The sequence below is a fragment of the Telopea speciosissima genome, chromosome 4, assembly GCF_018873765.1.
Source record: "Telopea speciosissima isolate NSW1024214 ecotype Mountain lineage chromosome 4, Tspe_v1, whole genome shotgun sequence".
Lineage (NCBI taxonomy): Eukaryota > Viridiplantae > Streptophyta > Magnoliopsida > Proteales > Proteaceae > Telopea > Telopea speciosissima.
The window spans coordinates 12,486,463-12,501,027 of NC_057919.1; the positions used below are offsets into that span (position 1 = coordinate 12,486,463).

The window sequence follows — 14,565 nt, forward strand, 5'->3', positions numbered from 1 at the left end:
CCCCAGAGCCCGCCTGTATGGCTGTATGTTCAAACAATATAGTGTTTTTTCATATTGAAGTTTGGTATGAAAATGAATTCATTTGTCCCATAATCGGGAAACAAAGATTTTATTTTAGTTGAGTGTGATGCACATTGGAGATAAACTTTGTTGATCAGCATAATTCCTAATTTTCATACCAAGTTTGCATCATGGTTTCTTGATTTTCCTCTTCTTTTGTCATGTTTTACAATTAGGATAAGATTTTTACTTATGGTAGGTTAGGGTTTACCAATTAATTTATATTTTCATCATTTCATCATGTTTTAACTATGGATTCATCTTCTCACGATGTTTTCCTTTTTTTTTTTTTAAAGGGATTAAGATTTTTCTAAGCTTGTTTCAACCTTAAGGGTGCTTTTGTATTTTCCTCCTTATTTATTTGTACATGAGTTTTTCTTATACTTTTTACATGTTTTTTTGTCATATTAGATATGTTTTTTCTGATTTTATTTTATTCTCCATCATCATTAGGGTTTTACTTTGATCTTCTCATGCATTCATGCATTGGGATTAGGTTTGCATGGTTATGGTATATTCCAAAAAATATATAGGTATGTGATTCTTATCCGAACTTTGTTTTATTTAAGATTCTCTGAGAGCCCATCTGAGCTATAATCCAAATCAAAGGGTTTTATTTTTTTATTTTTTAACACAAAATGGTAGTTAAAACTTAGAAGAGAAATAAAAACATATAAAACATACAATTTTTCATTGAGGGTTCATCGTTTTTTTGTTTTTTTTTTGCATTGATTACTCAATCATCAACTAGAACCTCCAGACCGGAGCCCATAGGCATGGGGGATAAGATGGGAAGGACAAAAAGTCGAATACAAGACCTCCTGTGTCTCAAGACCAGACCATAGCTGGAAGCGTCCATTGAGCTAGAAGCTCATCCCCAAGGTTTCATCTGGTTGCAATTAAGGGGAGGGTAAGGGGAGTAAAATTGGTTTAAAAATGAAAAAAAAAACTTTGTGATCATGATTGTATATACTACTTAAAACTCTTATTATATTTGATACCTATAATTTTTAATACAATTCTTTTTTCTTTTTCTTTTTTTTGAATTTGATTGTAAAATAAATAAAATTTAATATTCAGAATTGGAATACTTTAGAGTTAGTTAAACAATCACCATAAAATGATTAGGGTGGATGCCAATGAGAGCGTGTGGGGGGCATCTTATAGGGTGAGATTTTTCATTTCACGGGGGGTAGAGCAGTTATTTCTCCCTTTCGATGTCTAGGCTCAAGCGCCACAGAGCCTAGCAGCCTTCTTTTTTCCTAATGATTACAAAAGTTTTCCATTTTATTATTACCATTTTCCTTCCAATTAAGTCACCAACGACATAAAATATCTCATACATTTTAATGCACAAAATAATGGATCCTGTTATAAAATTGTAAAATCCATATATTTATTTTAAGGAAAAAATTTTCCTACACCATGGGAGAAGAACGGATCATGATCCTCTCGAATGAGGAGGTCGCTCAATGAGACATCCAATGGCTGGGCTGTCTAGCACACATCCCAACACATGCCCAACTAGCAAACCTAGACAACCCAATCGTTGGATGCTCATTTATGGATACAAATGTCTGTATTATATTGTAAAAGGTAAATTATATTTCACCCCTAGTTTTCAAAAGAAACTCAAATTACCCCCTGTATTTGACCCCAATATGACAAATTAGTCCCTACCGTTAGTTTTATGTTGTTAAGTGATGATGTCAGCCTGTTAAATAAATTTAATTCCCTAAACTACCCTTGATATCCAAACATAGATTTTGAAGGGTAGTATTGTAAATTTAATTCTAATGTTTTAATACAAGGGTAAAATAATCCTTTCACGTTTGAAAATTCCTTCCTAACCCGCCACTTGGAGAACCCTCCCCGCCCCCCTTGAGACCCAGATCCTCTCCAGTGCGCCAGCCCCTCCATAGTGCATCCGATGGCTGGGAGCACCCCTGGGCATGCACCCCGAGTGCCACCAGCCCCCAGATGCACGCTGAAGAGGATCTCTTCCCTCACCTCTCTTCCCCCCTCCCCTCCCCTCCCCTCCCCTCCCCTCCCCTCTCAAACTTACTCATTGAGCTTTATATGCTGTACATGGGCTTTGAACTATAGGCATTATGTGTTTGGGCCTGAATCGATAAAAAAAAAACTCCATAAAAAATCCTGAAAGGGCCCCCCAGGCCTATTCCCAGATTACAAGCTTCAGCTGGAACTCTTGTTCATTCACAGCTAGCCCTGCTTAGTTAAACCATGCAGAGCGATGAACTCGATCTTTACCTGGACCAAGCCAGAGCCATAAATTGGTAGAGGCATAATTGTTTTGATAGAGATAAGATTCAGAATTGATTCTGCAAATTCTGAAGGTGTGAAACTCACCAAAACCAAGTAGTCAACTAACTGGTTTGATCATCAAATTGGATTGGATTAACCCCCAATCTGATGATCCCTTGGCTGGATTGAACCACCTTAATTCATACTCCCAACGCGAGCGAGCAGAACTTGAATCCATCGAATCAACAAGTTTGATGAGCTGATGTGCATGAAACTATACTTCTTAACTTCTGAGGAAGATTACTAATTAGTATTGTGTGCTTGAAGAAGTTAAACTGAGATTTTGATTTAGTTAGACCATTGCCTTGGAGGTGTATAGGTTGTTGGGCCTATTGGGCTCACTCAGTCATGGGTCTCTCTGTTACCTCACCTCTTGAGAAACAATAATATAAATTGCCAGAGCTGTCAGCTGTGGGCTACTGGGCTTTCATAAACTACCTACCCAACCCAACAGCCTAACTTGTTTTACTTATTTTTAACTATGCGGCAGACCCGGGCGATAATCTAATTTAATGTGTGAGATTATTATTGTATCGATTGCTTGGCCTGGCCACACTGTGCTTTGAATTGGTTCGTCTATTGATGTTGGTGCTTATCCAATTTAGCAGATTGAGAAAAATAATTAACAAACACGTGTAACATGTGAAAGAAAAAGGATTAAACAATTCACATTCAAAACACTCTCTCTCCGAGTATGTTTGGCGTGCATGTGATTAATTTAACAAGGTTATATCTATATGTATGGGGGAGCGTTCTCTGAGGGGAGCATAGCCCCGGTGTGTGAGAGTGTGTGGAAGCATCATGGGAGTGGGGTTGCCATCTTTCATAGGGGCAAGGTCGGGACGGTACACATCATACACTACCCCACAAAAAAAAAAATCTCCTATATATTTATATGGAACTATGGAACTATGGAAGGGGTTTGCCAAGATACGTGACTCTACGCCAGCATGCGGCCAATAGGATCTCATGCATAGGCATCCAAGGGGAGGGGTGACGTGGTCATTTTATTTCCTCATTTTTTTTATCTTTTTTTTTTTTTTTAGTAAAATAAAATCCCAACGCTTATTGAGGTTACTCTCAATCAATGTTTAATTGTTTGAGCCACGCATATCACCTTTGTATAATATATTTTTTTTAAAAAAAAAATTCAAAATTCAAGAAGAAATTTATAGAAAAATAAAGTAGTTTGTAAGGGAAATAATAGTTGATGAAATTAAACTCACTTGACTACCAACCTCATTTTGACTAAGATTTTAATAAGAAAACAAGTGAAAGAGAGACTGCAGGTATAATAAAGAGAAGGAATTAGATGTAACATTACTAGCTAAATAGAATGCAAGAGCTAATTAAGAAATAGGTAATTCAATTAAAGAGATGCAAATGATAGAATGACAAGTGTAATGCCCAATGGATTTAGGGATCCGACAGATCGGTCAAGTTGGATCAGGATCAAATAGGTAGGATCAATACCGAGTTGACTTTAATGATCCTCCAAGAATTTGATTGTAACAAGCTTGAATAAAAGTCGGTCTGCTTTTTCATTAAAAAACTTTTAGGAACTTAGAACTCATCATCAAAAGCTAGTCATTAAAAAGAAGGTGCCCAAATATCTATATGCAACCAAGATTTTAGAACTCGAAACGGAGAACGAGATCGATTTCTATAGATTACAATCAATTACACGTCTAAACATATTATCAGAATCAATCAAATCAACCGGAAATCAATTGAACTCACATTGACTCAGCCTATGGTCGAATCCAATTCGACTATGCCGATTGTGATCCGAATTTTAAAACCATAATACATGCTAAGTACTTCAACTATTAACTTGCATTTAAAAGGTAGATTCGATAATGCATTAAAACCATTATATACAAACATATATATGATACAAAGAAATTTCTAGATTGCTTAATTAATTTAAACATATATAATATATAAAAGAGAAGAAATCAATTAATGTATGCTTACAAAATAATGAATATATAGATAATCATACGTATGATACATACTTCTATTTGTTTAAGAAGATTGTGATTATAATGTTGTTATTGTCGTAGTTTATGTAATAACATAATTAGATATTTAATCAAGTTTAACATAATAGTCTTGTTCCGGAGATAGAGCAAGAGGGAAATTAACAGATCTCATACTTAAAAACACTTTATAAGATTTTATATTTACAAACATTGCCAGTGTCACTCCATATATTATAGATTTAGGCGGCCAAATCCAATTGAATTAGTCTTTATTAATCACAAGAAATATTGATACTGAAATTAATGTGTCATTCTGTGAAAGAAAATCTTTAAACTTCCGTGCGAATTTATTTATTTTTCCTGATACGATATGGAATGTAGAATATTGTTTGATTGTAGACTTGTTGGAGAATGATTTTAAGAAGGAAAAAAGTATTGTTGATATCTATAGGGAATTAGGGATTGATCCTTCTTGAGAAGAGAAAAGACATGAAGACCCGTCGAGAATAATGGGGAACAAATTAAAAATTTCTACTTTGCAAAGAAAAACCATCTCCCCTCTCTGGACAATAAAAATAGTAGGGAAATATGATGAAAATTGTCTTTTCTCTTGCTTGAATACTAATAATTCAAAGAGAATGATTTTAGAAACGACTAAAAATCTAGGGTCAGTATTACTTCCTTTACTGTTTCAAAACACACCCATCCAAGCATAATGATGGTCATCGATGAAGGAATTTTGCCTAGCTTCATTATGGCTTGAGAAAAACCTGAACTCAAATTCAAACTCATAAAGGTTTGTCTTTCTGTTGTATGAGGAGAGAGTTCTCTGTGGAAGAGCGTAGGGACCACACATGTATGGCAGTCAACGAGAAAGCACGTGTTGGCATCTCAAGGGCAGAATTTTTGCCTTTTATGGGGGTGGGACTGTCATTTTATCGCCACTGTATCTAGGTGTGACCTATGCCCTTAGAGAACAATTTTCCCTTATTTTAAATGAAGTTTCAAAATACTTCTTCTATACATCTTTCAAAAAGGTTTTGGTTGTTACGTCTTCCACAAAGTCTAAAACCCATGACGACCTCTTGATGTTGCATCTAATAAAGCAAAAGAGTGAAAAAACTTTAGTCTCACCTAACTTATGCAAGTAAAAAGGGCGTATCCAATGCATGAGTCTCCCGCCATTGCAGGGTCTGGGGAAGGTCATAATGTATGCAATCTTATTTTTGGCTTTTGCAGAGACGTTGTTTTCAGACTCGAACCCCTAACCACTTGGTCCTTACCTTGCTTATGGAAGTATGAAGCTTATATTTTATAATGGCAATCACAAGTGTAGGGTTCTATGAAAGAAATGCTCACTATAGTTTCTTGTCTTTGGAGGGTTTCGGGTTTATTTCCACACATGTGTACGTCAAGTTGCATCTTTTGTCTTAGAGAGACACATCTTTCGACAGCAACTAATATTCCATGTCTTCTCTCTTAAAAAGACACATCTCTTAGATCTTTTTGGATAGGTATTTCCAAGAGGTATCTCTCCTCTATAAATAGAAGACATTCTGGAACTTAGAAGATGATTATAAATGCTCTCTCTCTCACACGCACACACACACACACACATACTCTCTAAAACTTGTACTCTAGTTTTTGCCTCTAACTTTCACCATTTTGAGAAGTATTCTTATTCTTTTTGTTCTTGTTGATTGAGCATAATCTAAGTATATCCAAAGTGAGTACAACAACTACTAAAAGAGTCTATCGAGACTGTTACGTTTCATCTTAGAGACTAATTCACATTATCTAGATTGCCCCTTAGGAGTGTCTATAATCATAAGGAGAGTGATTGATTGCATGACTCAGCCCCATCATCCTTTTCTAATAAGTATCAGTTTCTAATTACAATAATTACACACAAGATTGTTTGTGAAGAATCACTAACATACTAGCCATTTTTTATTGCGGGTCATTTAGTGAGAGTGGGAAAAGAGACAACATATCTAAAGTGATGGCCAAACAGGAGGCAAAGGTAAATTTAAAAATTCAAGTTTCATTGTTAGAGTTAATTACTACACTTCCCAAACTACTTAGTTCTAATTGGTCATCCATTAACAGAAGAATTGGACTATGACACGAACACCTCGCGCCCACCCCCACCAACCCCTTCTCTCTGGCCCATTCTGTAATGGTCCATACACAACGAAGACCCAAAAAGTTAAGGAGATCAGTGTCATTTCAACAAACGTTAAGTGAATCTAACCAGTAAAGGTCACAGACAAACAAAGAAACAAACAAAAAAAAAAAAGGATAGGAAATGGGGAGGTAATTGTTGGGTGGAAATCAAATCAAAAACAGAAATGTTGTCGGAGTAATGGCCCACCACAAGCTATTTTCACGTTGTGGAGTCCACAATCACGTACATATTACCACGTGCTTTAATTTAATATATAAAAATAAAAAATCTGTCCCGATGGTCTCACATGTTAATTCCGTATTTTATGTCGCTTTTTTGACCTTTTTTTTTTCTTTCTTTCTTCTTTTTACTGATTTGGATCCTCTGGGTCTTGAGATTGAGTAGTTATCCTGTTGTGTTCAACTCACACGTTCCTACATGGATTTGATGCAAACCTGATGCTTAGTAGACGAACTCAAGTATAAATTCAAAATTATCACCCAAAATATAGAAATGTTAAACCACCGTCTACCATCCATTGGATTTGCATCAAATTCACGTTACGGTCTATGAGTTGAATATAACACAATGACAGTAGAATCCAAATTTCTCTTTTTAATTTAAAAATGAAATGAGAAATCTCCTTCTCCCATCAAAGATAGACATTAACTAACCTAATCTTTTTCTACGCTCACAAAATGTCTAATGGAGTAACCCTAATTCAAAGACAACATTAATAATTTATATTATCTTATGTAGTTTATAGTAGCAAACGTGTGTAGAGAGATCACCTTTATAATGTAAATGTTATCAACAGTTGTAAAGTATATATCAAAGGCATATCTATTTATCTATCTCTACCAACCCTTCTTTATTTGGAACAATAAAAAACCTCTAGCGACACTTTCAATGTCAAGATTACTTAATACAGGACTCAATTTGTATTAAATTCAAACTAAATAACTTAGTTTATTTAATCGAGATCTATTCCGTAATCAAATGATAACCAAGTGTTACCTAATTAAAGATGCAATGTTTCTTCTCTTTTGATTTTGTGACACCATTAATCTTGTCTCTTTCTAGGACTTAAATGTTGTGATTAGGAGCTAAGCTTCCCCTTATTGGAATTCCCCTATGAAATTGAATTCCCTTGAGGTTATAAGAGTAACATGAAAAATGAAATATGGAGGTCTCTCGTTCTTTCTTTCTTTTTATTTTTTAAAATTATTTCTATAGTTTGATAATTCTAAAGCTCATAATTATAATATATATATAATGGGCCATTAAGGTACAAGTTAGATTTCATGATTGTTTTAAAAGTTGGCTTGTATGAATTGCTTAGGGAAAAAACTTCCCCACAACACTAATGTACTATTGCCCTTCCATAACCATATGGGAGGATATGTTATTGCTTTCTCTTTTAAATTTTGTCATGATCATGTGGGCCTCATGTGAATGATACTGTTCTCCGCATTGTCATTGGTGTAGTAATAGAGATTTTTCCTATACTAACGTCATCGATAGGGATGTAAATTGATAGTCAAAATTATGAATCTACTATGCTCGAGTTCAACCTTGTCATTCACCCAGCAATAAATGGATCATTTGTTACAGAGACACAAAAACAAACCTCTCCCAACAAGAAAGAATTTGTATTCAATTCGTGCTCGTATTAGACGAATCCATATTCAAAACATTGGTTCCTGAAATTTTATCAGAATCCATTCAAAAGCTAGTCGGATGTGGATTTTATTCGATCTGCTTAAAATTGATTATAAATATATGATTAAATAGTATTTTTATGGGAAAAGACCCTTTGAGCCTAAAATGCACCCTATGCCTTCTCAAATGTATTAGTATATTAATTTTTTTTAAGGTGACAAAGTAATGATTAAAAAATTTTAATGTGAGAATGTAGAATAGCCTACTTGCTTAGAGAACCCTCTTCCTATATTTATAAATAATATTTTTAAGGAAAAGGGTTCTCTGAGCTAGCGCCATAGGAGAGCCCATCAATGGGATGTGGCAAAAAAGTATCGTCCATAAGAGGGCGGCATAGTTATTTCATGTGAGGAGGTGAGAGATAGACATAGAATCCTTGTTTATCTTACTCCCACGGGCTTAGATAACTTTTTTCCTAGTTTATATAATACTAAAATTACCTTATCAACTCACAGTATGGTATAAGTAATTAAACACGAAATTAAATGAAACAAAAATTCATGAGGATATCTATGTAATTTCAGATATGATACTTCAACATCAACCTTAGTGGGGTAGTAGATTCAGCCATTCTCTTTCTCAACTTCTCAAATTTTGTCTTCTCCAGTTCTCCGCCGTTCAACGTTAATAGTGAGACTGCTGTTCTACTCTCTTCAGAATCACGATGCTACTCTCTAGTCTCCATTAAGGATATAATGGATAGTCAAAATTCGTATTTAATTAATATTTCATAACCATTTAGGAGAATCTACATTCAAAAATTCAATTTCTAAAAACTATTCAAATCTACTCGAAAACTAATTGGATGCATGCCCAAATAGTATTATATTCTATTTGAATTCAATCCGCTTACATTGTTAGATATGTGTCCATAAAATCCATATTTGTACCCCAAGGGGTCAAAAGACCAATTCCTCAGATAAGAAGCCATGAGTTCAAACCACCTTAGGGCCTATCCCTGTGCCGACTGATGCATTAATTGGTCTTGTGATGATCCGAATTTAGACCAGATTATAACGGGTTTGGATCCCCTGCAACCTGGAATTTAGAGGCCATCGTGTTGTGCTCAATTCACATATCGCTACGTGGAATTAATTTCGATTCAATGATTGAAAGATGGTGATAACTCAAAATTCAAAATTGTTAGTTAAAATTAAAAAATATCATATCACCATCTACCAACCATTGGATAGACAGTAATTTCACGTGACGGCTTGTGAGTTGAGCACAACATGATGGGCACTCAACTCTAGACCGTAAAGGATCCAAATCCGATTATAACTTTTTGGAATCGAACCCAATTAAATTCTGACCAGACTGATTAAACCCAAATTATTATTAGTTTTGTTCGTTATATATAGTTTTTCTTCATTTATTAATCAATTAATTGATCTTCACCAGATTATGGACTATTACAATCCCAAACTCACCGGACCGACCCAATTGATGGATCAAGTTCCTCTCCTACGAGTCCAACGCTTAGCGGGTGCCTACTACCTAGTTAGGCAGCAAACGATTGGGGTTGCTGGGTGTGCATCGGAATGCACATTAGGCCTCATGCAGGCACACATTCTCGCACGCGTCTAGCAACCCAATCGTTGGATGCCTCATTGGGCACTGTCTAGGCGATGGGCTTGGAGGCGAGTCCCTAATTGACAGGAAAATAATCCTCTCCAATTCCCTGAAATTGTGCAGTGCAACAGTGCTAGGTGGAGATGTCAACACGTAGCAAATCAAACATCCAACCGTCCGAGCTCATTGACTTATGTTAAGCTCATACTGTTGAATGTCGACATCTGCACTTAGCACTGTTACATTACATGGCTTTGGGAATTAGAGAGGAGTAAAATCCCAATTGACACCCCCATAGATTTCACTACAATTGTTCTGGTCGACTCTGATGATCAGTTTTAATGCTCAGCCGTATAAGGCCAATCACCTCAACTACAAACAATTCAATGGTCAAATGGTATATCTTTTTATGAGCGCGGAGGCCATGGGAGACCTAGTTGCTTCATACCTCTTATATCAATGCATCGGGATATGTGCGGTACAGTTCAAGTTGCTCAAACCCAGCCGTTAGATGCCTCTTGGGAACTTCCTGGGCTCTGAGCTCCGTGGAGAAGAACTGGATTGGATTGTATTTTATCTTTCCCGTGATATGACGTAAACCAGTCAAAAGTAGACTAACCTAACTGAACATGATTGGTCCCCTTAACTGAGTTTTATTAAAAGATTAAAAAAAGAACACGTGTGGAATTAACAAATGAGACACGAATAAGAAGATCCTTAATTATTTCCGTCTTCAAACGCGTAGAATAAGATTATTTGGTATCTTCATCTTATACCGTACACATAGATCGACAAAAATGCAAAACTGATGGTGACAGATGATCTGATCTTGTAACCATGGTGTCCATTCACCCCAACAGAGCCATTAGATTGGGACACGTGGTACTAGCTTATGTGGGGTACCTCATGCCTGTGTCTAAAATAGAAAATGTACCAGTATTTAGTCACATGAGCCACTTTCCGCCACGTAGAAAATACCTAATATTCACGGGTAAAAAAGTAAATAGATATTGGATTTGTTAAGTCAATGATGGCGGCCAGAAGCTTCCGCCGGACCTGCAACACTGGACGACATTCCTCTCCTGTTCATTCCATCATCATTATCAAAATCAAATTTGTATCTCATTTTTAATCCTTCAACTATTCAACGATGTTGGTAACAACATATAGATAAGAAAGAATTGATTTTAGTGATTTTAATGACTCCTCTGAAGATTAAGAGGAGTGAGGATTGAGGAAGAAGAAGAGAGTGGATTACTGGATTACGATTTCCACGGGTGTGAACATGATCGCTGGATCTACGCTTCAAATGCCAGACTCTATTTTGTCTCACTTCCTCAATTATTAGTCTTCCTTAAGTATAGACCAAGATGAGAAGGGTCTTTCTCTGTCCTTCTCCTCCTTCAACGCCCGCCATGTCGGCGACTGGTTTTCCCCGGCGACGAGTCTCTCGCCGGTTATCTTTTCCACCTCTCTTCCTTTTCTTCTTCCTATCTCTTTTCTGTGTCAGCCAATCAGACGATCTTGATATCCTGATGAAATTCAAGGCTGCGTTTCAGAAATCCAACACTCATGTCTTCGATTCATGGACGTCAAACAATAACCCTTGCAATTTCACCGGAGTTTACTGCAACTCTGGGGGATCGGTAATTAGTATTGAACTGGGTAACAGAAATCTGGTTGGAGTTCTTCCTGTTGATTCTCTCTGCCAACTTCAATCCCTGCAGAAATTGGATCTCGGATTGAACTTCCTGTATGGAACTATTGCAGACGGTTTGAGGAATTGCAGTCACTTGCGCTACTTAAATCTCGAGTCTAATTCCTTCTTAGGAGCAGTCCCTGATTTGTCCACTCTCACACAGTTAGAGCTCCTGTGTTTGAATAACAGTGGGTTATCTGGTCCTTTTCCATGGAGTTCATTGGCGAACATGACAAATCTAGCCCTTTTGAGTGTTGGGGATAATATCTTCGACAGGGCTCCATTCCCTATGGAGGTTTTGAAGCTGAAGAAATTGTATTGGCTGTATCTCACAAATTGCAGCATCGAAGGAGAGATTCCAAAGGGTATCGGGAATCTCACAGGGCTCATCAACCTAGAACTCGCTTACAATTTTCTATCTGGCGAGATTCCGGCAGATATCGTGAAGCTTACGAAGCTGTGGCAACTGGAGCTGTATAGTAACGAACTGACCGGGAAATTCCCACCTGGATTCGGAAACCTCACCAGTCTCAATAACTTGGACGCCTCAGGTAATCATCTCGAAGGTGACCTCTCAGAACTGAGATCCTTAACCCAGCTTGTCTCTCTACAGCTCTTCGACAATCAATTCTCAGGTGGGGTCCCAGAGGAATTCGGAGATTTCAAGCATCTTGTGAACCTCTCGCTCTACAACAATCAGTTCACCGGCCCTCTCCCTCAGAAACTTGGGTCTTGGGCAGACTTCGATTTCATCGATGTCTCCGAGAACTATTTGACAGGTCCGATTCCGCCGGAGATGTGTAAGAACGGCAAGATGAGGGGATTGCTCATGTTGCAGAACAATTTCACTGGACAAATCCCAGCCAACTATGCGAATTGTACCTCAATGGTTCGCTTTCGGGTGAACATCAACTCTCTTTCCGGTACCGTACCTGCAGGGTTGTGGGGTTTGCCGAATGTCTACATCATCGATCTCACCATGAACCAATTCGAAGGTCCTCTGACATCTGAAATTGCAAACGCCAAATCCCTCGGTCAGTTATCCCTAGGAAGCAATAGATTTTCCGGGAACTTACCCTCCGAAATCACAGAAGCATCTTTTCTGGGTTCGATCGACTTGAGCTCTAATGAGATTTCCGGCGAGATACCGTCGAGTATCGGAGAGCTACAGAATCTCAATCGTCTATATTTACAGAACAACCAACTCTCTGGATCGATCCCGATCTCTTTAGGCTCATGCAAGTCTCTCAATGAGATAAACTTAGCAGCAAATTCACTCTCAGGTTCTATTCCTTCGTCTCTGGGTTCATTACCGTCGCTCAATTCGTTAAACCTATCGGACAACGAGCTCTCGGGACAAATCCCTTCGAGTTTATCATCCCCGAAGCTAAGCCTCCTCGACTTGTCCAACAACCAGTTAAGCGGTTCAATACCGCAGTCACTCTCTATAAACGCATATAACGGTAGCTTCGCCGGAAACCCCGGTCTCTGTAGCTCGAAGATCAATTATTTCCGGCGTTGTTCATCGGATTCCCGAAAAGTGGCGATCGGAACGATTGTATCTTGCTTCGTAGTGGGAGCAGCCGTATTGGTGGTCTCAGTGGGTTGCTTCTTTTTCCTGAAGAAGAAGCAGAAAGAAAATCAGGACCTTACATTGTGGAGGGATTCTTCTTGGGATGTGAAATCGTTCCATGTGATGAGCTTCAACGAACACGATATATTGGATTCGATCAAACAGGAGAATTTGATCGGGAAAGGTGGGTCCGGCAACGTTTATAAAGTGGTAGTGGGCGATGGTAGAAAACTGGCAGTGAAACACATATGGAATAATAGTACAGAATCAGGCGATCGGAGAAGCAACAGGAGCAGCACGGCGATGCTGAAGCGGAGGAGCGGATTAGAGAAGGAGTTCGAGGCGGAGGTGGCGACGCTGAGTTCTATACGCCACGTAAACGTGGTGAAGTTGTATTGCAGTATCACGAGCGAAGATTCCAGTCTATTGGTGTACGAGTACTTGCCCAACGGGAGCTTATGGGACCGTCTGCACACGTGTCAGAAGGTGGAGATGGATTGGGAGGCGCGTTACGAGATCGCTGTGGGGGCAGCCATGGGGTTGGAGTATCTGCACCACGGGTGCGAGAGGCCGGTGATACACCGTGACGTGAAGTCTAGCAACATATTACTAGACGAGTTCTTGAAGCCCCGAATCGCCGATTTCGGACTCGCCAAGATCGTTCAGGCGAGCGGCGCCACCAAAGACTCGTCTTCCACCCCTGTCATCGCCGGCACTCACGGTTACATCGCCCCTGGTGAGTTTTTTTTTTTTTTTTTTTGGGGTGGTTAAATCTTAATTTCATTTGTTTTGTTAATTCTTAACACTTTTTTTTTTATATAAATGGATGCAGAGTACGCGTACACGAGCAAAGTGAATGAGAAGAGCGATGTGTACAGCTTCGGGGTGGTGTTAATGGAGCTGGTGACAGGGAAGAGGCCACTGGAGCCGGAATTCGGAGACAACAAGGACATAGTTTACTGGGTGAACGGAAGGGTTGGAAGCAGAGAGCGCGTGATGGGGATGGTGGATCCAAACATATCTGAGTTCAAGGAAGACGCTGTGAAGGTGTTGAAGATTGCGACGCTGTGTACGGCGAGGCTACCGACGGTTAGGCCGTCCATGAGAACGGTGGTTCAGATGTTGGAGGACGCTGAGCCTTGCAAACTCATTAGCATTGCCGTCACAAAAGAAGATGACCATTGCTCTAATACTACTAGTACCATTTTCAGTAAAAATTACAGTAGTAAGAAAAAGAGAGTATTAGTGGATTAATTTTTAAAAAAAGAAAAAAAAAAAACAGTAGTAAGAAAAAGAGAGTAACAGGGGGGATTTGGATGTGGAAGATGAGGAGAAGCACTGTCGGAGCCCCTGAAGCAAAATTAAATAAGGGGATCGGAATTAATGGTGGCTTTTTGGCTGTAAACTGTAAAACACACGTCGGCGGCAGTTGGTTTTTGTTTTTTTTGTTTTAAAAACCTCT

At 38.4% G+C, this 14,565-nt stretch overlaps 1 protein-coding gene across 1 annotated transcript; it reads left to right on the top strand.

Moving 5' to 3' along the window:
- The first annotated feature begins 11,138 nt into the window (after positions 1-11,138).
- On the top strand, positions 11,139-14,357 carry LOC122658976 (receptor-like protein kinase 7). Its single transcript, XM_043854145.1, has 2 exons — positions 11,139-13,839; positions 13,936-14,357. Exons 1-2 carry the CDS (start codon positions 11,202-11,204, stop codon positions 14,355-14,357), a joined length of 3,060 nt encoding a protein of 1,019 aa, XP_043710080.1. The 5' UTR covers positions 11,139-11,201.
- Positions 14,358-14,565: the final 208 nt, after the last annotated feature.

Coding starts and splice junctions, on each gene's coding strand:
- LOC122658976 (XM_043854145.1), top strand. CDS start 11,202: ATGAGAAGGGTCTTTCTCTGTCCTTCTCCTCCTTCAACGCCCGCCATG. Junction 13,840..13,935: donor TCACGGTTACATCGCCCCTG/GTGAGTTTTTTT, acceptor AAATGGATGCAG/AGTACGCGTACACGAGCAAA.